The 26,203-nt window shown below is 33.1% G+C and overlaps 1 protein-coding gene across 1 annotated transcript in view; it reads right to left on the bottom strand.

Moving 5' to 3' along the window:
• Positions 1-2,516: 2,516 nt before the first annotated feature.
• Positions 2,517-26,203, bottom strand: part of LOC115210243 (metastasis-associated protein MTA3) — a 58,413-nt gene continuing 34,726 nt past the window's right edge. Inside the window, exons 14-19 of the mRNA XM_036502677.1 lie at positions 19,834-19,923; positions 18,335-18,547; positions 16,890-16,982; positions 13,463-13,536; positions 9,312-9,445; positions 2,517-7,267 (exon numbers count right to left, since the gene is read on the bottom strand). Of these exons, the coding sequence (XP_036358570.1) occupies positions 7,141-7,267; positions 9,312-9,445; positions 13,463-13,536; positions 16,890-16,982; positions 18,335-18,547; positions 19,834-19,923 (731 nt within the window). The 3' untranslated portion in view covers positions 2,517-7,140. The remainder of the gene's footprint in view (positions 7,268-9,311; positions 9,446-13,462; positions 13,537-16,889; positions 16,983-18,334; positions 18,548-19,833; positions 19,924-26,203) is intronic.

Below are 26,203 nucleotides of genomic sequence, written 5' to 3'. Positions count from 1 at the left end.
TTTTCTGAAAGTGAAAACAGTGAATCCGAGATCTCCGACAGCGATAAAGAAAATGAATTGGCACCTGAATGGAGTGAAAATTTAAAAACTGTTTCTTTCGGAGATTTTTCTGAAGAAACTGGACCAAGCCATAGATTTTCCCAGGAGAGTAAAGCCTTAGACTATTTTTTTACTTTTTCGAATGAGCCTATTTGAAATCATTACGGCGGAAACGAACCGTTATTGTAAACGTAAACAAAGCGAAAAAAACGATAGTTTGTGGTTTCCCACAACCTTAAATGAAATTAAGACTATTTTGCCATAAATATTATTATGGGTATCAGAAAGTTACCCAGAATAACAAATTCTATCGTAAAATTTTCTTGTATACCCAATTGAATATTAGCTAATAACCCATTTTCTATAGCGATGTTTGAACAAAATTTTAATAATTTTTTATTTTGTTGAATTTACCTGTATCTACCTGCAATTAGAGTCACTTTGTGACAAAAATTATAGTATAGAATTGGTTGAGAATATTTCATTAAATTATCTTCCAAAAATCAGATTAATATATTGATAAATAAAAAAGTTATAGTTGTTTAATGAAACCAGACAAAATTTATGATTACGTTAGAAATTAATTGAAACACATGTATTTTGGTCAGAAATATAGTAACAAAAGGGTTAAAGATAACACCTGCCTACTTTGACATTAAATTATCAATAGTTTTGGTCTCCATTAGAAATTTTTTTTTTTGAAAGCAAAAATAAAACAATCTGCCTTTAGTTTGTATGCAAAACCTACTTCTTTTAAAGTATTTATGTGAAAATTATAACTTGTTATTTTGTTCTTAACAGCAACGTCTATTTCGCCAACAGTACTTTTGGAGGCAAACACACTTATGCATGCAATAATATCCACATAGAGACAGAACACAGTTATCATTTTCTAAACCAGCATGGTGTGTGTATGAATAGAAACATTTAAAATATCCAACCAGGTCAGTGTTGAATTAGAGACACCAAATAAACGGAGTCAAACCAGGTGTGCCCAATACAGTACAGTTACTTCCCAAAAGTTTACAATTCATTGAAATTGCCTGCTGATCAGCTTGCAAAGGAAAAATACTTATTGCCCTTTGGTTTGATTTTATTTGCTAGTCACAAATTGCCTTTTAGGCCTAGGTTACTAACCTTCCAGAGACTGCACACCTCAGGCTTAGGCTTATTCATATGAGCAACCCATGTACTATTTTAATTAAAATCTTCTGCAAAATTTTATGAAAAAAATATAGCCACAAAAGGGTTAAATCAATATCACTTAAGAACTTCATTTGAAACAATTGACTAGATTCATAATATGAAAAGTGGACAAGAAGCAAACACAAAACCCCCTGAACTATACCACACTGTATTTCTATGAAGAAGTGCAACACTGCGACAAAGATAACGAAGAAGGGAACTGCATGAGCTGAAGTAGAATATAACCTGAAATCAGAAAATTGTTCAAAATCTTATTTCAGGTACATAATAATTATTTGTTTGGAGCCCTGTTCCTTTTTCTACCCCTTACTTGATGAATAATAATAGCAGAAAAAGAAATGCAGAACCAATGTAGTAAATGAGATGGCTTGTTTTTTGGTTTTGTTCCCAGCATGTTCATAAGTCATGTAAACATTACAGACATACTTTAATGTTAAATAAAAGTATTAAGGGATAACACAGAAACTGGAAATCAAATTTTCTAAGCAGAGTAGAATTTTAAGAATTGTAGTGTTTAATGTTTTATATGAGGGTAAATCATAATAATATAATGGTAAAAACTAGCCTGTTAACTCTATATATTACCCATTATTCATAGCCCACACATCTCTTAACTTACCTGCAAATCTCAAATTATTTACATATGTATGAGAGAGAGATTCAATGTTCTCTTTGGAATCAGGAACCTTATTTCAAAATCTACTCTATTATAATGGAGCAAGTTTTGAAATACCCTATGGCTTGACATGATGTATATCCTTTAATCACTGATAACCTACATCACATTTAAAAGAAAAGCCTTTACTTCGTTATTCAAATGCTGCCCTCTCCAAGAACACTACCTTTATTGTTTCTGCATTAACCCATACACTGTAGTTAATCAAAACAGTATTTTATACTTGCCTGATCTAATCCCACCATCCATAATTATATGTTCTTCAACCCCCAATCACTACATTCACATCAGGTATTCTGAACATCATCCTTCTATATTATATTTTAAATATGAATTTCCACTATTACAAACAATGAAATCCAGCATTCATTCAAGCCTTCTGATCCATGTATATAAAAAGAAGGAAACTGACCTCTAGAGAAATATCAAGTGAGAGCTGATCAAAGAAGGAGCAAAGACAGAAAGAAGTAATACTGTGAGAAAGGTAAGAGAGAGGAAAGCCAGCAGTAGCCCAACCAGTTTGGGGGCAGTAAGAGGAAGCTTGCCAGCTAATTTTTACTATAAGTTGCTTTACAGCAAAAAAAGAAACACTTGGTTGTGAATAAATGTTTTATTATCTATACAGGACATACAAAATGAAAATGTTTAGTTTGAAGCAATTATCTCCAAAATTGGAAATTCACCTATTAAACTGGTTGGGTGATAAGAGTGCCATGGCCACTGGAGGGGGTCGAGAGAAGGGGAGAAAAGAGATGGATGGAAAAAGAGATACTTACAGTGAAATGAAACAGTGTGGTAAGCCCATTGCTAGGTGGGTTGCAATTTTCACAGACCAAGGCACACAGCTTGTGAAATATTAATGACTGGCATCGCTCTTTCACTGAGGCTAAGATATATTTCTCATATGAACCATGGCCAAAATACCACACGCACACACACTCACATAATATGGGCTAATGATAATGAGAACTTCACAAAACTACATGTTCCAGATTTTCAACAAAAATGGCAATAAGTGCAACTGCAGCTATCCTGCTGCATTCATACAGTTTTAGAATCACCAGTGCTGCTTATTCTTGAGATGTCGTATGAATTTTAAGATTGGTTAACAGACATTCTAGCAAAGCTGGTCAATGAACATCAAAGGCACTTGGTTATGTCACCTTTTAAAATGAGAACTCAACATGTCCAATAAAATCTAGCACGAATTGAAAGAAAAATAATTAAAGAGCCACATTATGGTATTCCTAGTTTGACAGCCAAGTGAAATAAATTCATATTTTTAAATACATCTTATCTTAGTAAAGTTTAAAATTAACATAAAAAAAAAACGGCTTCCTGTTGTTAGAACTATCTTTGAGAGACTATTATTTGTGGTTCAAACATTCATGCAGCATTATTGAAGTTTCTGTATCATTATTGAAAATGTTATAGTTATCTGATGACATATACAGCTCCAGTAATTCCTAGCTTGCAGCTACACTAAGAAAGATTAAAACCCGAACCCAATTGGGTTTCCAACTATTAAAAATACAAAGGGGCAAGCTGTAGCCAACAATATATTCATTCTCTTTGGCACCTATAGTATTTTATCACATACACTTTCATTTGATTTAGAACACAGTTCCAAAACAAGACAATCTAGCCAATCTTCCCACCAAGCTATATATACAGTAGAATAACTGATAATGGGAATAACATTGCACACAGCGAGAAGTAAATATACGCACAAAACAAAACAAAAAAAATAAAGACAACAAATGAAAGCTGACAGGTTCTGCCAAGTCTAGCCATACATTCAACAGGACCAGCATCATTTGATTGACAACACCCCGTCACACCGGATATCATAGTTATCAGAGCGACAAGGAGTTGAGATAGATAGGTGAAGCTTAGAATAGAGATAGTAAGTCAATTGGAGGAAAAATGAGGTTTTTGTCATGAAACTGTTTAAAATTGGAGGTATTTTTTTTTTAATTTGCAGAATATTTCAATTTCAAAGCGAAGTTGATATTCAAGTGGAAATATAACAAGAAAAAAAAAATTAAATACCTTGATGAAAATGTATTAAGAGACAATGCAATAATCATGAAAGTTGAATTCTCATATGATTTTATTATATTATTATAGCAGTCAGAAAATGAGCACATCCAAATATGGAAGCTATGTGAATGGTAGGCAACTCTGAAGTTAAAGATGGATGAGAATATAGTAGAAATAACAATAGTGCTAGAGCAAGTTGTTTCAACATTCTAGCAGGCACAACTAGCTCTAATCTCTCAAGTTGCTGCTGTGGTTTAATGAACGTAAGCCTTTCAATGGTGACAAAATAGAAGATATAAAAAAAAAAAAAAAAAAAAAAAACTAAAATCAAATGTTAAGAGAATTTTATCTGTGGATTGTAGATGAGGGAGTAAACATCAACATTGACATGTTAAAATAAATAGACACAGCTATTTAAAAAGACATGAGAAGAGAATTGAAAAAAGTTTTTAAAAAAAAAACAAACAAAAAAAAACAAAGAGAGATAATAATGAAATTTTACCCAGCTTTGTTTTCAATGGCAATGTTATTTTTGTATCTTTAATAAAGTCATTACTGAGTAGTGGTATATCCGACCATTTAATGAGAATGGTAGAAACACTTGGCTTAAGAAACCACAACAGCATAAATATAGGATAAGTATTATTGCCACAACTCCACCTTGACTCAACTTCTAAATATATTAACAAAAACCAGACAAATGTTTTTAATTGTACAGGTCAGGTTTGTATATTGACTGCAATCACATGCAAATAGTTCAAATTATGTAAGTGTATGTATGTGTTTACACATTATACGCACACATACACATCTATCTATATAGATAGATAGATACACACACATATATATAGATATATCTATATATATATGTGTATGTGTGTATGTGTGTGTGTATATTGTGTGTAGATTGAGTAGAAATAAATAGTGTGCTGTCAGTAATGCTAAAAGAATGGAAGTAAGGAACACTGCTACAATATGGAAATAGGGGCTTCTTCAGTTCACCGATTCCTAAAGGAGGAGAACAGGAAGATTTTTACTGAAGTTCTTCAGTGTTGGAAGAAAAGACATTTAAACAATTTATCGCTTCATCTGTGGTGTATAAAAATAGGGAAATTGTTAAATGCAAAAACTGAATCAGTGATAGAGAAAAACCAGCTGTCTGTCAAATATAATTCACAGGAACATATTGCAGATATTGAAATGTAAAAATAGAAATGAAAATTGTTGTAAGAGTTTATATTAAGCGACAGTATGCTCCTTTGCAGTATTGTAGTTGTAATAGAGATTGAAATTGAGTTAATGTGGCTGCAGCACCAATCTTAGCCCATTTTTAATGAGTCTGTCCAAGGCAGTGAGAATTAGAGTTCTCTTATATGAAGAGATGTTTGATAATTTGGAGGAGGATGGGATAAATTAAAAACAAAAATGAATCAAAGAACTAAACCAACAAAGTAACATCTATGTCTAACTTAGAGTTGTTTTAACTTTAGTATAATTTACTGTTGTCAATATTTTTGAATGGGTTGGAGGAGCAGAGTAAATTAAGGCAAACTTGAAGTGCTATCTTCAAAAGCTTGCAGGGTGCAAACGAATAAAATATATTTGTAATTACAGCAGAAATATATAGCTAACTTAAAGGATTTATATAATCGATCCAACCAATAATCTGGTGAAACAACAACAAAAAAAAAAAGGGAGGAGGGGGCAGATAGCAAGAGGGAGAGAAAAAGAATTATAGGGACAGGGGGAAACAAAAACAAAAAAATATCCTTCATTGATTAGTGGATGACATGAAAAATGAGTAATCCAAAGTGAAGTGGTCTCCAGGTTAATCTAGTTGAAGTACTGGCGTACAAGTTCACTCAGTGCAACCAACTAGACTTGTGTGGGAACTGTTGTATTAATTAGCAGAAAATCAACCAATAAAACAGCAGCGCCGATAACTTATCATTCACCACCAACACCGAGGATTATGGAGAAATTGTTGTTGCCAACCATTCCTTCTTTTCCGACTGTTTTCTGTTTTTATACAGTTTCCTTGTCAAGACCTTCTAGCAACTGCTCTTATCCTTTTGTTTGTTTGTAACCAACTTCCTAATGAGACAGTAGGAAAGTAGGGAGAGGGGCACTAGGTTTTGTGGGAACTTTTTTTTCAGTTTTTTTTTATCCTCTTTTTTTTTTTCAAAGATTTTTTCCTGTTTTTTTTTTTTTGTTTTGTTATTGTTCATTTCATAGAAAATGCTACTGGACTTCTACAATACAAAAGACAAATTTATAATGTAAATTATATAGACAAATATTGTTGAAACCGACCAGCTCTATACAGTTGATGATAACCTAAAAGTACACAAGGGCCTGGCTGGGCTTTCCTGTGTCGTTGGATCCCGACTGGTTGCATTGCACATGCACACTTTCACACAAACCATGCATACATCAAATACATCAAGATGATGTTGTCTCTGGCCAAGAAGACTAATCAAGCTACTCATACAAGAACTATACCGTGGCCAACGGAAGGCTTAGTAGCGGAGAAGGCAGCTCAATTAACCAAAGTCATCCATGAAGCACAAGTCCATCATTTTTAGGGTTTACAAACATTTTTTAATTCCCTCAAACTGATGATAATGAAGATGTAGTTATAGTAGAAGTCATAGTAGTAGTTGTTGTGGTAGTGATAGTTATAATAGTGGTGATGGTGGTAGTAATAGTAGTAGCATTAGTAATAGAAGGACCTTCAAACAGTGCCACCGTTCATGCGACAGCAGTCTTGGAGTTGATTTGGTCAGAGAGATGTTCTCTCAGAGAGAGCTAATACAGCATATGATGCCAATGCTCAAGTGATAACACTGTAACAGTTTTGTAGAGTTTGATGAGTTTCTTAAAATGATCTGTTAGCAATAATTTGGCTGGTTTCCTGGTTAACTAGCTTGTTAACTCCTTCCAACATGACGCCAGTTCCTCTGAAACACCTGTAAGTTGGTGTAGGAGGAGGAGAAGGAAGAGAAGTAGCCAGAAATGACACTGGTTGGCAACAGTATCTGGCCAATGCTGCTGTCTCAACGCGGCTAACAATATGCCCGCCCACGGCAACAAGACTGGCAGGTGTAGCGGCGGCAGCAGCAGCAGCAGAGAAGTACCTCAAATACAGATGGTAGTTGAAGAATTATTGTAATGGTTCAGTCCAAGATAACTATTGCATCCTGGCCCTCACTATGATGTGGTCCTGATTTGGCTGGCAGTACACGCCAGGGATTCCTGGCAGCACGTTTGAAGTCCTGTGGCAAGAGCTGTCTTCGCAGTTTTCTGAAAATAGAAGAAAAAACAAATCATTGAGTATAAAAGTATACACCTACATTCAATGATATCTGTATAATTAATATCTAGCTACTAATAGCTGCTTAGTTATTCGAGGAAACGGTACCAAAATATTTTAATGAAACAAAAGTCGAAATACTAGTAGTGCTGTGTTGGGTCTTCAGCAAATATAAGGAACAGATCTCATCCCATAACTAAATTTAAGTGTTATTTAAAAAAATCATTTGAGGAAACATCTATTTATCTAGGTTTAGACTGCAGTGATTCCACCCTAGGTCATTAATGTCCCCTCATCCTAATATATTTTCCAATAAAAAACTCAAATGATTCTACATTACCCACTCTCATTAACCCTTTCGTTACTGTATTTATTTTGAGATGCTCTGTGTTTCTTTCAATTGTTTTAAATATAACAAATAATTTAGTAAAATAACTTAGCTATCATTAAGCTAGTGTTAGGAACGTAAATTGTGACTAAAGCTTGGTGGAATATTCTAATTCAAAACTTATGAAAGCAGGACATTTTACCACAGAGCCAGAGCCGGTTTTGGCCGGGTTAGTAACAAAAGGGTTAACAAAAACTGAATGTATCATACTACCTAAAGTGGATATGCAAGTTTCTTGAAAAAATTCAGCTACCTTTAATCTATATATCAGATCAGACAAAACTGGATGAGCTGACAGTAATAAAGACAGAAATTTATCTGAGGCCTATGAATTTAGGTACAAGGGGTTATTGAGAGTTTCAAGACTGCACAGGCTGTGGTTACATTGTTTGGGAGAGATGCATGCAGAGTTGACAATCAATGGTAACCAACCTACTGAGTCTGTCTACAAAGAGAAACTATGCTATCTGCCCAAATTTGGTTATTATGCAAGGTTTTCTAATATTGTGTTATTTATGATAGCTGACAAATTTGAGCACTGAGCCGCCATCAAGTTTTACATCAAGCTGTGTAAAAATGTGCTATAGACACCTTCAAAATGCTTTGTGAAACATTTTGTTGAACTACGTTGAACACAAGTTGCATTCCAAGTATCTGCTCAAGAATATTAAGCAAAAATTGAGCCCATTCATATAATCTATTGTTGAAAAATCCATCAGCTCCCATAAGACATGGGAGTTTGACAGATTTTCATGTCGTTGTCAAGTTTGTTGCTAAGCTCTTGGCATTGCAAATTGAAATGTGCAGTGTTAATCTTATCACGACATTCAAAGAACAGGTCAAGATGCTGATACAAATCATATTACAGGCTGGGTGAAAGTAAATCAATATAAACAGAAGCACTCAGAGAGAACAAACCTCCACCAAGGCAACACCAAAAGTTTATCAACAATTAACCAGCAATGATTTTTAAAATGAGAATATCAAATAAACTCAACCACTCTCAAAAATCAAGTGGAAAAAAAAAAGAAATTCAGAGTCCTTGTCCGGTACCTGATCACACCCAATGGTAGTAGTCATGGAATATGAAGGTGGCTGTAGAAAATTTAGTAACAGTAATAAATAGTTTATCCTTTTTCTAATACAAGCCAAAACAAATTTGCCATTCAAAATAGTTTCAAAGGGAGATAATTGAGAAAGACTTGAAAGTCAACTTAAGATCGTAATCATGTAAAGTAAATATAACAAATAATCCAGAATCCTTGTCCGGAACCTGATCGATCCCCAAATCATTGCTGAAAGTTTCATCTGAATCCACACAGCGGTTCTTGATATATCTTGTCCACGGACAAACAAACAAACATGACTGAAAACAATACCTCTGCCTTTGCTAAGGTAGAGGTAATAATTGACTTTCAGCCCACAATAGTGATGGTGAAAGTGATAATAAAAATATTAACAAGCAACTTTTCAGCTTACATTTTGAATTTATCATTAAGTAAAACTAGGCCAGTTTCATACATAAAAAGCACTTAGGATTACCATTTTTAAAAGTTAACACTGTATACATAAAATATTAAAGTAGCCAAATGGTACACAAGTTCATGAAACCTGAATCTAAAAGATAATGTATAATTAGGGTTTACCTAGTTGCATCCGTGGCCAAAAAGTAAACATCATCTGGAGCATCAATCCAGCTGATCATGTGCATTTTCATAGGCCTTATTCCAGAGGTTTTGCTTCGGCCGTTCATATTGTTGCGGTTTATGACTGATCCTCGCTGAAAGAGAAAGTACCACCAATATAGTTAGAGATTAATTTTAGCCATTACAATAATACTGTCATCATGTTAAAATGACACAATTTTAACACTGAAATTAAGACCTCAATTAAAGAATCTTCTATAAGAATGTGCTGTGAAGGCAAAGGATGAAAGGAGAAGAGGCAAAAAAAAGAACAGACAAATAGATGTGTAGGGTTTAAGCAATATTATCAAATTAGTAACAGTCAACGAAAATCAATCCAACAAACTTAATAGGCTATGGCATGGTTGAACCATGACATAGCCAGCTACCAATGCATCTACTGGAGTCTACTATAAGCTCAGAAAGAGGTGTGAAGGAAAATAAAAGGGTTTTCATCTTCAGAAAGTAGTAATGCTAGTTTCTCAGTGTGAAGGACAAGACCTGCTTGGAGACATAAATCACAAAACCCCATTATAGCCACACAGTCAGACAAAATTCTAATACTGCATCCTTCATTCATATAGAATTTCTGAAATTGTAGCATCAACCACACAAGCATCCCATTACCTCACATATATGACCAGGTTTTTTGAAATGCAACAAAACTATTTCAATCAGGGTTTATAAATTCTGAAAGAGATTTTTGAGAAAAATAACATGCAACAGTTTTGTAATATTACTGATTAAATAGATTTGTTCTTATACGGAATTATATTTTGACAATTCTAATATCAAAGATTTTTTTTTTTTATATATATCTAAATTATTATATAACCTGTATAAAATCAGTTATAAATATTTGTCCCCATAACAAAATTAAATATCAAGAAGGCTGCCAAACAGTTATGCAGAATGGAGACTATACATGATAGCATAACCACTATCGTTGTCTCTAGTCTACTTTTCCATATTTGCATGGGTTGAACAAATCTGTTCTGCCACTGTTCTTCGTTGTTTGATATACCAAACAACAACAAAAAATGCCAAAATCTGTTGTATAATTCAAACTTTTTTCTTTCCTGGAATCCTTTTTTTTTTTATGGACTGTTTGCATTTTATCACACCAGTAGTAGAGGTTGTTAGCCAGATACTTACAGGACTTGATTTCATAGAAATAAAAACAAAAACCTGATTTAAGAGATGCTGAACATTATTTTACAAGCTTCTGACAAAGAAAGATAACATATCAGAAAGATATATGGTGAGGCCAGGTCTCCACCAGATATATTGACACAAAAGAAGAGGGAAATATGTGTGCTCGCTAAAAGTACGATTATATTGAACAGCTGCAAAACATGAGGCAACAAAATTGGTAAAAAGATAAACAGGGAGACAGAGAAGTAAAAGGAAAGGAAAAGAATTTTGGTTTGGAGAGGGTGATAATATAAGTAATATAAGTATTTCCATCTTTCATTTCCACTATCTATCTCTGCAGCATTATGACGCATATGAGAATCTTGAAGTGAAACTAACTGTACACAGTTTGTGACAATAAAAACTATTATATACCATTTAGAATAAATTCTTGGGCACAAAAGCCTTTCAGTCATATTGCAAGCCAACAAGTAAGAGTAGCTATAAAGTCTAGACGCATTTCCAGCAATATATGCATGCAAGCTAACAATATAGCATATATATACCAGTTTGGGATTAAATTCTATACAAAGTAGGGAAGCGAGATGATAACTGTAAGCCTGCATTGTCTAGAAATGATGCAGCCAGGAAATCATCACATCTATACCATAACAAAAGATATTTCACTTTCTTTAAACTTCTAGAAACTTGGAGAAGCCTGTAACAGATGTGTGTACTACAGTGATTGCAGATCGAAAAGGAATGTTGTTGAATATTTAAAAAAAATTAAAATGAAAAAGATAAAATAATACAACAGCAGAAAGAAAATTTGCTGATGACAGCAGACAAAACATGAAGCAAATTCATTTTCTATCCAGAAAGCGGATGGTAATGGCACATAAAACACCAACTACATGATTTGTGTAGACTGTTCAAACCAGATTGAAATATCACTGGTGGGTAGGCCAGGTAATAGCGGGTGGAGACACTTGATTTCATATATAGTCAATAAATGTATTGTATGTACTGAATTGTGGGAACCACCTGCAATTCTGAGCAACAGAAACGAGAGTAGGATATTCATATGGAAAAATGTTGAGAGAAAGGCCATTTGAAAGTACCCAACAGTTAATTAAAATGACTTTGCAATAATGTATTCTGCAGAGTGGGACAGAAATATTAATTTTGTGTATATCTAACGTAGTTTTAAAAACTAATCATAAAAAAAAATTTAACTCAACTTTAATTTATTCACCTTTAAGGTGGATGATAAAAATGTCTAAATTTAATTAATTTTTTTTTCTTTTTAAATTTCCAAATATCTTGATTAAATTTCACTATTTCACATTATTTAACCTTTGTATGTTGCTTTATAAACACTGAAAATGCAATAATATGCACAATTTTTCTACACTACAATTTTGTTTTTCATCATAAGTGAATATTGACATTTTTATGTGGTGATATTAAAAAAAAATTTTTTAAATAAGTTTACATTTCAATGAATGTATTTTACCTGTAATTAGAGTACATTTAAGACAGAAATTCCAACATAGATTTATATGTATATAAAAAAATATTTTGTATTATAACACCACATAATATCAATAAACAAGAAACTTAATAGTTGTTTTATGAAACCAACCTACATCTATAATTATTTTAGAATTAAATTGAAACAGACTGGGGTTTATTTTAGTGAAGAAAAGGTAAAGAAAGAAACTGAAATATAATCTGGCCTTTGTTAAGATCAATACAAAAAATAGACGATAGAGTAGATTGTAGATAGTTCAATTTGATATATATATATATATATATATATCAAATATATATTAGGGAGGGGGAAAAAAAAAAAATCAATATTTCTTCTTGCAAAAATTCCCTGGCACCTCTTTTAAGGCCTTTTTTTTGGCAAGCAGGTCCAGCTACTGATTGCACACCAAGAGTATATTTATCAAAGTTTGGCCAAACAAATAAGAAATAGGAGAAAAAGATGGAGTTGAAACACTGCAGTAAGAGCTATATTAAATATAATTGTTAACAAGTAGACGTGCAAGAGAGAGAAATATATAAAAAAGAGTATTATATTATTTAGAAGTATAAAAACACACTGGAATTCATCCACACAGAGACAAGTGACTTAACAAGATGACCAAACCAAACTCTATAATACCTAAATAACATAAAACCTCGGAGCCAAAATGTTTGTTTACAGTGAATACTCCACTATGTATGCAAACATATACTTCAGTTCCAGTCGAAAAGCATACTAAAAAGTAGAATTACCTGAGTTTGCAGTGGTTAGCCAAAGAAATGATATCCCTCATTGAAATATAGTCCATCAAATCATTGAGACAGGGCACTGATTTCAACATTTAAGTATAAAGCAACAGGTCTAATCTCAGCCTAAGCAAGTGTAACTGATAGTACACTGCTTAGAGTTGAGATGGTGACATTGGAAGTGTAACTTTGATTAAATGTTTAACAGTTCAAGTACAAAATTTAAATATTTTCTTTAATAAAATATAAAATTTGGCCAACAACAGAAAAAAAAAAAAAATTTAAAAAAACACTATGTTCAAATTATGAGGCTGGGTGTTTGTTCATTTGGCAATCTAATTCGTAAGTGGAGTTAGCAGTTTTGTTTAAATATATCCAACGTACTAAATGAACAACATCCAGCAGATAATATCAACAGCAACAGATCATTTCCAAGTAGCTTAGAAAGAAAGCTACTAATAGCAATAATGATATCTCAAAGCTTCAGTAGAAGTGATCTATGGCTCTTCTTGCTTAAATTACAGTCAGTGAATTAAGTATAGTAAAAGCTAAGAGAAAATTGAGGGACAGCAAGTGGCCACTGCAAGACAGGTACCAAGAAAGTAAGAGCAGTGGAATGAATGAGGCAGCATTGTATATTGTCAACAAATGTCAGCAAACCTGGGAATTAGCCAATCCTTTGATGACCTGGTGCTTACCATTGTAGCTGGTGTTCTAAGAACACTTCCTGCTTGCCGAATTACTCCGAGGCCCTGTCGTTTAGCAGGAGGACCTAAAAGAGAAATTCTAATTGCTAGTATGTACTGAATAAGATTTTCTTTTGTATGGGTACTTCCAATTCTTAAGTAGGAATTAGGTTTTTCCACAAGTTTTAAATGCTGCTCATATCTCTTATTCTTCTCTCTATGTATATATTTTGAACAACAAAGATTCAACTGAACAGAAAGTAAATCAATAACAACCTGTATTTCCAGTTATGACTAGGAACCAATATGCTAATTTAGCATCAATCCAAGCTACTCAAGATAATTGGGGCAGTTTAATGAACCGTGACAATATAACAGTTTCAATGCTAAATATACCAAACAACAGAAAACAATGGAATGTGTTAAAATATATAAAAGAGAAGAGGAAAAACATATGCCTGACAAGTGATACTGGTCTGTGAATTTTCAAGATAATTTATATATTTTTCTTGTTTAGATACAGATGATCAAATGCACTGATTAGAAATTCAAAGGGAAAAGACAAAAAATACTGCAAATGTAATATTAGGTAAAACTTACAATTTTTAAAGCGAATCTGAAGGCTTAAACAGATTTGTCAAATTCTTTTGTAATTTTAAAGGAAAATTTATAAGCATTTTAGCAGGAGCTATTTTATGTTCATAAATCAGTAAATGAAATGAAATTATTAAAAATAGCTTCAAATTAAGTTATTCTAAATTAGTTGGAGTATCAACCAATTGTAAGACTGCAAATCTAATTAATGTTTAAATGAATAAGCAAGGTAAGCTTTGAAGAGGATTTCATTGTATTCACACACACATTTTAAAAAAAATTTTAGTATTTGTATGAAAGATTAAAGAAAAGGCAGATTTTAACAGGGCAACTATTTTACTATATTCATAATCAGAAATTTGGAATAAAATGAGGAATATATATATATATGCAAATTTTTAAATCCACATTAGACTATCACAATAGATAAAGTCTATATCGCTTGTTTAAATTGCTCACAAAACAAATATACTATTTTAAGAAGTTGAAAGGAGCGTTAAAGTGTGGTAATTGAGAAGCAAATATGCAAAATGCGGTAGACGAAACACGAACATTAAATCATATGACCAAATGCAGGTCGCAATTTTTTAAATTTTAAGTTTAAAGTATTTTAGAAACGGTGTTCTACTTCATGATCTGTCACAGAACCCTTGAGCTATATGTGCAAGGAAAGAAGGAGGGAGAAGCAGACACTGCATCAGATGAAGAGAAAAACACAAACACAAAAAGCAACAATAAAAGCTGAATGAAAAATATTGCAGAGAAGAAATAATTTACTACCTATAGAGTAACATTTCTCCAACTCCTGAAGTGTTTATAAAGTTATACAAAGGCCTAATGTTATTTTTTTGTCTTCTTTCATGACTACTGTTCTCACCCTAGTTGAAGTTTGCTAAGGGAACTTTGAAGTCACTCAGAGTATAATGTGGAGGAGAGATTAATGACAGTGTGCAAACGTAAAAGGAACAAAAACAAAAAAAAAAATTGATAGTAAAAAATTATAAAAGGGTACTGAATTTGAAAAGACCAAAAAAAAAGTTACTGTGACAATACATTCAGCCAAAGGATGCATGGTTTTACAAGTATGAATGAAAACAACAGTCTGAAATACATAACATGTTGGAATAAAATACATGCAGTCTTCTAATGAGGCAGAGTCTACAGTATTCATAAAATGCTGTGAGGTACCAAGGTAAAATTAGTATTAGTGCAGTAGATATAAATGAAAGTTAGTAATAGTAGTGAAAACTAGCTGTAGAGATTATATTGTTTACAAACAAGCAACCAAAACAATTTCTAACAAGAAATGGAAATAACTTCATACACCTACTGACAATGTAAAAATAAGTTGATTAAAGAGTGAGGTTAAAAAAAAAGAAAAACACTACTCTTATAAGATACAAACAAGATGGTACTTTTTTCAATGCAGTAGTGTCATTAGAATAGTAGAAATAATAGGTGAATTACTCTTACAAGGTGGGAAAAGTTGTCAACAAACAGCCATGGGACTTGAACTCACATTTCCCAAGCCTCCAGCGGAGTGCTTTATGGCTAAGCTAAACTGCCTGCTGACAGTGATCCACCAATTTAGATACTGAATAACTTATTGAACAACATGGCTGTTCAATAAGCTATTTAGTGTCTAAATCGGCAGATGAATATGTCTGCAGGCAATTTAGCTTAACGGTAAAGCACTCAGCTGGAGTCTTAGGGACTGTTTGTTGACAACTTTTTAAACCTGGTAAGGGTAATTCACCCATTATTTCTGCCGTTTTAACAGCATTGCTACATTTGAAAAAATATCTTGTTTGTATCGTACACTACTCTTCTAAGTTGAATCTAACAACTTCCACCTGAATTCCAGTTGTAAATACATTTGCACACACAACATAGGAACCAATGTATGGACTTTACAACTTACACATAGTGATACCACTATTACCACTAGTAATGCTGTTGTTTGTTATTGTTGGCTACTATGAAGTAGCACTAATTTGTTGACAAGACCAGTTCACAACCTGAGTTAATCAACCACTAACTACACTGCATAAAAACAAATGATTGCCATAGCCTTGTATTTCCATCCTCTACAAATCTTGGAATTCATAACCAATGCAACAAACCATTATCTTTTAGTAATAATTGAATTTGTAACAGGCATGGTGTTTCATTCCATTGCTTAAATAGGAGAAATGTAAAATAAAAGAACATGCAAAGGGAATAGGTAATGTTTACAAATTAACAGATTTGGTTTTGTTAAACCTTTAGTTCATATACAAAGTATAGCAAATAACCAACAATACAAATGTTTGGAAACCAAAAACAATGATTGTACTCATGCAAAACAATGGTTCATATACAAGGATACATCATATACAAAGTGATAAAATGACACCATATTTAAAAAAAATACATGTGCTTTTTTTTAAATTTTTTTAAATGCCTACGATTTTAGTCTTGTATTATCTTTTTCTCACCATTTCTTAAGTCGTTTGTTTTAATTTAGGGATTTATATTTACAGTTTTGTTTTTACAAGAATGGGAAACTATGGTTTAAAATGTTTGGTGAGTTTTATTCACTATATTGTTTTGAAAATTCTAATTGCAAATTAACATCAGCAAGCAATTTTTAGCCCATTTAAATATGTGAAAAATTAAACTAGGGACAAAATTTTCACATATTTTTTGCAAATTAAAAAATTTGAAGTCAGAGTTTAAACAATTTTACTGGATCATTCCATAGTGATAAAAGGAAAAAAAAAAAGATGGACTACACTCTTGAATATTAATTAAAAATAGAAATATCTCTTATCTCTGTAGTGAGGTGATCAAGTAGTTTACTCACCATCCAAACCATTGCTTTGTTCATATCCTCTCTTCTTCATAATGGAAGGCTGACTTGTTGAGACTCGCGGGACTATAGGTTCCATCTTCGGTTCTGGAAGCAGAGAAGTATTAGAAAATGTAGTGAACTTTTAACACTTTATACTATACAGACAACAAAGATATTTGTTGAGGCTTAAAACTTTTATCAGAGCAAACACATTTACGAGTCTGGTGAGGCATAACAAGACGATACATGCGACAGGGCTACACATTTATTAAAGTCTCATATGAAGTTGATTACATTTTATCAGGTTATCACACCACAAGGAAACAACTATGTACTTGCTTCAGAATGTCACAGGACAAAGCTGCTCAACTACATGCCTTTGTTCTGTTACAATTCAGAAGACAAGATTCTAAGCAAAATATTCACTAAGCCTTAAGACTTCATTGAAATATCAATGAAAGAGAGAGAGAGGAGGGAAAAGAGAAAAAGAGGAGATGATAATAAGAGATTCAACTACAACACTCAAAATTTACCTTTATATTTGTAAGAATAAGAAAGCATCACTCTATAGACAGGTTTGACAAATATGAAACATCAAGTGCAGAGATACACACACAAATACACAACTATGGAAACGGGTACCTAATTCCAATATGCAATATTTAGTTTGCACTATTCAAGGCAGAAGGCAAACATTTTGCAATAAATAGTAATATATGTTCTACTGCAGTCACAGAAAAAGCTTGTTCCTTAGATACCTAATGACATCTAGAACAAAAATGCTTTTGGATAGCAATGTATCTCATTAAAGAAATATACTTTAATTAGTGAGCTTGATAAATTACAGTGACCATTAAACCAACTTCAAAAACAACAAAGAAAAAACAGGGTAAACAGTAACACTAGTGGCAGATGCTGACAATGTTTAATTAAAAACTGAGAAGTCAAATTAGATTGAGTTGATAGTGAAACCCTCTAAGTGATGAGACAAAAGTATGAAACTAAAGGGAAGGAGTGCACAAATAGGGATTTATAGCTAAATATAAATACTAGTTAATGGAAAATTAAAATATTCTGGTTAGCACACCCTAACATGGTCCTATGATAAAATAGTTACTAGTTGCTTTTTTTCTTTACATTTTTTTTTTGAAAATTCATCCATGTTTTTTTTTTTTAATTGTGTTTCTTTAATTTTTTTAAATATCATTTTAAGCAAGCAACCACAGGATCTTTATTGGAAATCATTATTAATGCTTAAACTGGTGAAGTGCTAGACTTGACATGCCAGTGAAAAAGACATTCTAGTTTCTTTGGGGAGGGAAAACTGTGTCTACATCAGGAACAATTCAGCAAATTTTGGAGTCAACCAGACATGTGCGCAAAGTGAAACAAGAGCAAACTTGTATAGTTCCATTGGTGATGGACAATCCTCACAATAGACACAAAAAGTTTCTCACCTGGTAAGCGTGTCATAGGTGAAGAGACTGGTGGGAAAGATAACCTCTGTGGTTGCTTTCTTTGATCACCTTCTGGTCTGCAGAACATAGAAGGTTTTTCCATTTTTATATCTATTCCAAGACGAGAGACAATGGACTCTAAAGTTGCAGGGGTTTTTGCTTTGATGTTCATAGATAGTCGGTTGCTGCCACCTTCTGTTAACCGCAACTGACCTATAAACAAATAATTATTCATCAGTACAAACTAAGCTGAAAATTAGGTGTAATATTAAATCATATTATTCATCTAGGATTCATGCAAACGTAGTGGTGGAGGAAAGTTTGTAAATAGATTAGAAAACACTAGTCCTATACTTCCAATTTCTGGGGGTTCATTTCTCTAATCTTTTGGGTGATTGTGTGGGAGACAATGAAGACCTAGGTTGCCAAGAAACATTGAAACAGAGCCCATTTCTTCAGTGATGATAGAATCTGTACTATGTACTATCAGAAGGAAGATCAGTGAGAATAGGGAAGTCGAAAGAACCACAAGGCAAATAAGAAATACTAACAACTGCTTGAGAGAATAGTAGCATTGAAGAAGGCATGAATGAGGAAAACTTCACCTGGTGAAATCCTGCAGAACGCACAACTTGCTGACTCCAGGGTTTATTACTACTGCACACAAGTTGCAGCGAGACAACATTATTTAAGCAGAGTAGCTTTGGTTAGCATGCTGGCAGTTTAAAAATTGGTCAAAATAGAAAAGCACCAGTTCATTGTTAGGTGTTTCGTGACAATGTAAAAATCTTGACCAAATAATTGGCCATTCCTTGCAGGATCTGTGATCCCCAGTGAGAAAAACAGTTTCAATTTTTTTTCAATAAAATACAAACATTTAAATCACTGTTGCTCAATTGAACAAGAAACAACAAAGAAGTTTTTTCTTTCTTTATTTTTTGCTTGTTTTAGAAAATATATTTAAAAAAAAAAAAGGTCAGCTGGTTTTTCTTTGTAAATAGTTTTTTAATATGGCCTTCCCAATACTGAGATAGATAAAGTGGATACACCATTCTTGTATTCTGTGTAAAACTACACCACTTCTTACAATAAAATCAACAACATTACTTTCATGCAAGGATTTTTTTTTTTTTCTCTTTTTCTTTTTAAGATATGTATATTTCTGCAGAAATTTATTAAATTTACAATTACTGCTATTTAATGGGGAGGCACTTTATCAAGACAGTAAATCTTTTAATAAGGAGCACAACTATATGCAATCATCTACTGATTTTCAATCCACTGCTCATAGAATGAGACAGAATAGCTAGAAATTTGTCTTTCAATAAATTATGAGCAATGTACAGTAGATGTAAATATTTACATTTCAGCAGATTTCTACAGCAAATACAAAGGCTGCAAAAATGTTCTGCAACAGAAAATGTTGGTGGAAGTTTCCAACTGCTGTTGGCAAATACTTTATAATCATAAAAAGAAATTATAAAAGATGAAAAATTTACCATTATTGTCAGTGCGTTTTTCAGTGGAAGCTGTCAATGCATCAATGAGGTGTCCTTGAGAACCATCTTGAAATATTGGTAATCCGGCAGCTACAATAGAAGATTATTGTTTTAACAGATAACAAACACTGTACAATTATATATTCCAAAAGAATACAAATACTGCAGTACATTAATAAAAATTATATCTTTGTAAATGAATTGCAAGCATGGAAATGTATATAAATTGTTAGACATAGGAGTGATACACACGAGATTCTAGGACATTATGGTAATAGAGAAAGCTGATTCAAGTTTATTTGATTAAATGCTTTGTGTAAACTGTTGATGGTTGAAGGAGAATGTACTGGGAAAAGTACAGTGTGGTAGTTTGAGAGAGATGGGAAGGAGCAACGGTTGTAATATACAGTCAATGAGTTCAAAAAGCAAATTGCCAATATGTGTATTAGGTATAACTTGATGATGGGTGAACAGCTGAAGCAAAATGAAGATCTTTTCTTCCACTTTAGATATTAGTTTCTATGAGTATTAACTTGAATGAAATATGTCAAAACAATAAAGAGTACAGTCTGATGTACTTTTGAAGGAAGACATGCAGATAGTGGCAAGAAAGAGAGCTAAGCCCCCAAATACATGTAAGTTGACACAGTCAATTAGAAAGTGCATTGACAATACAGGTTACAATGAGCTGACTAGAACTCAGAGGCAGGCAAAAGACAATTGGTTTCTGGTGACTGAGTATAAATTGATTATCACTGAGAAGGTAAAGAGATTCAAGGAACATTTGTCATCATTTCCATTATATTAGTGATGAAATGCATAAGACTTTAAGGATCAAAAGGGTTTTGCTTTTTTGCAAGTTTCTATACTTCATGCTAGATGAAACATGAAGTGAAAGTAACTATTCACATAAAATAACTGTATTCAATAATTGTCCCATGTAATTTAAACTATGCACCCACATGAATGACTGGATGATAACACAAATTTTGTAGCCTATCTAACAATTTGAGCTGCCATGACATACTGGGTTGTAGAGGTCTCAACTGAAGACTGTCTTCCTGTATGGTATAAAGAGCAATATTGCATATAGCATAAAATGCCTTGGGGATACTTGAAAGACTTAAATCTAAAACAAAATTCACAAACTTCCACTATTAGATATGATGGTGAACTGAATTATATGGTGCACAATTAGTCAGGTGATCAGGGTCACTTGAGAGTACCTCGGCTACAGACACAACAGTACATACAGAGATGGGTTCTAAAAATTGGCGAGTAGGCTGGCACTATTGAATGAGAAACAGCCACAGCTTAAAGGTAACTTAATTCAGAAAAAAAAAATGTTCTTCATTTCCGACAAACAACTGTTAAAATCTAATATTTTTAGATAAGTGAAAACATCATTTCAATAATGTAGCTTAGGATAGGTGAGGTGAAGAAATTGATCTTAAAAAAAAAATAATCAAGTAGCAAATATAAACACACAAAATTCAATAATTCAAAGAAATAGACCTACCATGACCTAGTGTATGTGTGTGTATATACATACATATATACATATTATATGCACTAGATAGCAGTACACCTCTTGTATTTTTGCTTTTATAAACCAGAGTGTACAAGACTGAACTTTTTCAGCAATTTAATTTGGAGGTACAATGCTGGTTGTAGCATTATGTACTGTACAATACTAACATAAAACACTGATTGTAAGTCAAGCTACAAAATTATAAATCAACCTTGCCCAGCCCAAACAGTCCAGTTGTCACAAAATAAAAACCACAGCAATGAAGAAAATATGTGAAATTGTGTTAGCCAGTCACAAAATCCTCTAGATGGTCAGAGAAACTGATCTGTAATCATTTCCCATAAATATATCTACAAATGAGATAATAAAAAAAAATCAAAAGTCATTCTTTAGACCTTGCTATTTTTAGTTTGGTAGAATCAGGAAGTCAATCAATACACTCCACCCATATAAGTGTGTGAGGGTGGAGGAGTATGACTGAGTATTTGTATACGTGCAGGATATATGTGTTTGGATGAGAGGGAGGGGAAAAAAATCAATGACGGTGTGATGAAAACATAGCAGAAAATAGGTCAGAAAGGAAAACATGAAGTCAACAACAACTGAAGAACAAACTCTGACTTAGTGCAAGTGTGTTATGGAAATTTTCCATCAGTTGCCCTGTCTATTTCTAGTACTGGTCATACTTTGTGAGAAACAGTGAGTTCTACAAGTGGCCTTCTTATGCTGTTTCTAGACCAATGTCTTTGAATGCACTTGATACACTACAATCATTGTTGTACCAAGAAAAACCTCTCATTGCAGTGTTGATACTTTTGTATTTCATGATATAAAAGGTTTAATTATCGGTTTTTAGTAGGTGCAATTTTAAACATCCAAACTAAAAACTTGGTCAGGAGACTTAACTGACACAACAATGATTCCCAAAATTTTATAGTGGAAAGGAAAGCCTTGAAAATGAGGAAGGTTACAAAAGAACTGAAACTGACCATTCAACAATTAACATTTATACCATAGTGGAAATTCAAAAATGCTTGACAAATAAGTACTTGTGAGCTTACAGGTAGGGCTGGTGGACACCATTAAGAAAACTAAACATTTCTAGACTCATCATCGTTTAATGTCCATCTTCCATGCATGTACGGGTAGGACAGGTGACAGGAACCAACCAGGTAGAAAAACTACCCTAGGCTACTGTGTCTGTTTTGGCAGGGATTTTACGGCTGGATGTTCTAACACTGACAAAAAATTGATTCTATACAACTGCTGCCATTCTGAAGCACCAAAACATATCCCAGTCTGAATCACCCGTTTTCTTGAATCCTGGTAAAACCTCGAAGGAGTATTGCCAAGAAATCAACAAAATCCACGAAGAACTGTAATGTTTGGCACCAGTCACAAAGGACAGATTCTATTCCATGACAATGATTGGCCACATGCCTCAGGAATGATTGCAGAAACTGAATGAGGTGGCTATGAAAATTGACCACATCCATCTTACTCCCACACCCCTGACTCACAACTACTTTTCTGTGCGTCACTATAACACCCTGCAAAAGAAGGTCTTCAATAACCAAGCAGCAGATCAAAATAACCTTTGACGAGTTGAGTGATTCTAGGATTTCTGAATTCTGTATCATCAGAATAAACAGAAATATTTAAAATTGATTTTAACAGACATTATTTTGATTAATAAAATTTATACTGAGTTCAGATGTATTTCTTTAAAGTTGATGTAAAAACCTTGCCCCCCCCCCTCACCAATATAGTTCCATCACTACTATACAAAATCTTTAAATATCTTAAGGAAAAGAATGCTAATTTTTGATTAAAACTAAATCACCTGAAACTGCTTAGATTTGAATATACATATTCAAATAAAAATTCCAGCATAAATCAAGTTAAAACATGATTTCAATAGGTAAACACTAGATGTATGCCATCTGACATTGTTAGGTGATGAAATTTCTGTTTTTGAGATCCCCATCACTTTTTGGCATAATGTTGCATAATATAATCTTAAAGCTTCATATACAGAAATATCGATTTATATGAATCTTTCTTAAATACAGTAAATAAAAAATAAATGCATGAAGCATAAACATGGTGGATTCTGGGCTAAATGTCTCAAATTTCTGGTAGAACAACAGTGACAGAGAAAGCAACAATAAACTGACGTGTTCCAAAGAAGTTTCATTTTCTTTCTATAACTTTCAGAAGAAAACAGACCAAACCAATATCTTTGTAACCCAATAGCCATTGCCCATTCATTTTTTGTTATTCAAAGTGTTCCATACACTAACAACTAAAATTAATTGATACACAAATTATAAACCCTGAAATTCTTGAAAATTTGGGTGATGAAGGAGAAAAATATTGCACTAGTTATGAAAATTGACTTTGGGACTAGAGAAAAGACTTGTCCAGGATCATCATAATTAACAAGTACATCACCATAGTAGCTATTCTTTCCCTTCTTAACTTTTAAGAGAATTCTTTTATTTATTTATCCATTTGAAATTCCTTCTGATCCTCTCATGATGTTACATCTAATCTCCACATCTCAAAATATGGGATGCATGCTACTTCCACAGTGCTGCCCATCTCTTTAAACCACAGCATAATGAACATTTGGTTAAAAACTCTCCGGAACTACTTATATACGAAAATGAATTCCTACCCATATACTACCATTTTAATTAGTAACAAACAATACCCTAAATCAATGCTCTAAACCATTGATCTTCCCACTCTTCAGTCTATGGCTCATAAAATCTTGAAGGAAGTGATAAAACAAAGTTATGAGAAACTTCCCATTAGTTTTGTATCAGCTCAGAATATTTCTGACAGCTATTGAGAATTTGCTTAATAGTTCAGAATTGGTTTGAGTGAATATTAAAGACAGCTCATTAGAACTGAAGGAGAGATTGTCATAATTGGCTAAATAGTAAAATAATAATAATAACAATAAAAGTGAAATACAACCAGGGCATGTTTATTATGGACATAATGACCTTCTCAAGCTACAATATCTGGCTTCCTTGAATTTTTATGCCATTTTCTCCAGATCAGTTTTAAGATCTTTTAATCATTTTCAAAATATAGATACCCCTCCAGATTCAGTAATTGTAGCAAGTGAAAAGTTTAACAAGCCTAACTGTTTAAATCTAATACTTCAATTTCCAATAATGAAAACAATTCAGGTAGCAATAGGAAGAAACAATCTAGAGTTATAACTAATATATAATTTCTTTTTTCCTTTTTGAAAAAGCCAGACCAAACTGTTCTCCCAATGACAAAGAAAGCAGCGACTATTTCTTTTTGCTTATCCCAATTAAAGTGCTCTAGATATAACAAATATAAGCAGAAAATACACAAAGGAAATTCAGGACAAATTATGGACTCTTACATAGCTGAACAAAATTTGGACATTTTTCAGCTTAAAAAGAATGGGTTTTAGGAAAATACTAGAACCACACCCATTTCCAGAATTATGACCCAAATACTAACTTTGTATTGTTCTGTCTGAGTTTTCCTATATGAAACACCAACACTATGATGGCACATGAAGAAAATTAAATACCATTATCTAAATAAGATTGCTCTTGGACAGAGTGCAAAAATTATTTAAGCCTTATTATAAATCAGTGAAAAAAAACAAAATGAGACATGAAAAGTGTGATTACTGAGTAATGTTGTCGGTTATTTTCATACAGAGAGAGGGGTGCAAGACTACATAACCATAGGGTAAGATATGATCTGGAAATTATCACCTCTTTGCTATACAAATATTTTTAACCAGTATTTCAGTTTGGTCAAACTTACAGAAAGGGTTGCCACTGGACATAAAACAGAAACAAAATTAAAAAGGAGTTAAATAATTCAACAGTACAAAAGGAAATTTGCTGGTTATCTAGAGACAAGAAGCAAATTCACTTATCTATGTGTGCTCATGCGTGAATGGAAATGGTTCACCATTTGTAAACTTCAACTGAAACAGTAAAATTGATGCGATAGATCAAAGAGAATCAGCTGAGCTATTACGCAGATGGTAGGCCTAAAAAGTAGTGGTGACCCGATTTGGTATATAATAAAGAGTATTGTTGATGTGTTTTACAATATAACAAATCATGAAATGCTCGTAACTGCTGCAGTTCTGAGTAGATGTAGCAATGCAATTGTTTAATGTCTTCCTTACAAACTGGCATGGATTGGACAGGTCAACAGGAGTCAATAACCCAGAGGATTGCACCAACTTCCAATGTCTGCTCTGGCATGATTTCACTGCTTCACAGTGTTTTTTGCAAAGCACTAGCAAGCTGTCCTAAGTAACTTGCAAGACAAGACCCTTCAACTGAGGTGGGGAGGGTTCTATGGAGAGAGGTGGCCTTATACCAGATGATGAGATGTTAAAGAATGATAGATCAGGAACTATTGCTGTAGAGACGATACTTGACTACCCTAGTTGGGAAAAGAGAGAAGCTGGTGAAGAGGGGGTGTCAGGACATACTCTCAAGTTACAAGAAGGAGAATACAAGTGATCCAAAAGATTGGACAGAGCGAAAGAAGAGTTAGAATATAGAGATGGAGATAGAGGTGAATACAGTCACCGGTGAACATGGGTGGTCAATAGTGAATATCAATTTGGAAGGTGAAAGAAATAGGATCAGTGATGTAAAAACAAAAAATATCAGAAAAATCTACAAGTGGAATAATTTATATATATATAATATATAAACCAACAGAGATGCAGCATGGAATTTTGTCAGCGAACAGGTCGCGGTTTGAAAGTGACAAAAATATTTTGACAAATTAAATTTAAATGTTGAAGTGAATCTA

Source organism: Octopus sinensis, linkage group LG4 (genome assembly GCF_006345805.1).
Source record: "Octopus sinensis linkage group LG4, ASM634580v1, whole genome shotgun sequence".
Lineage (NCBI taxonomy): Eukaryota > Metazoa > Mollusca > Cephalopoda > Octopoda > Octopodidae > Octopus > Octopus sinensis.
Note: the sequence above shows the minus strand (reverse complement) of the source record. Positions and strands in the feature narration are given on the sequence as shown.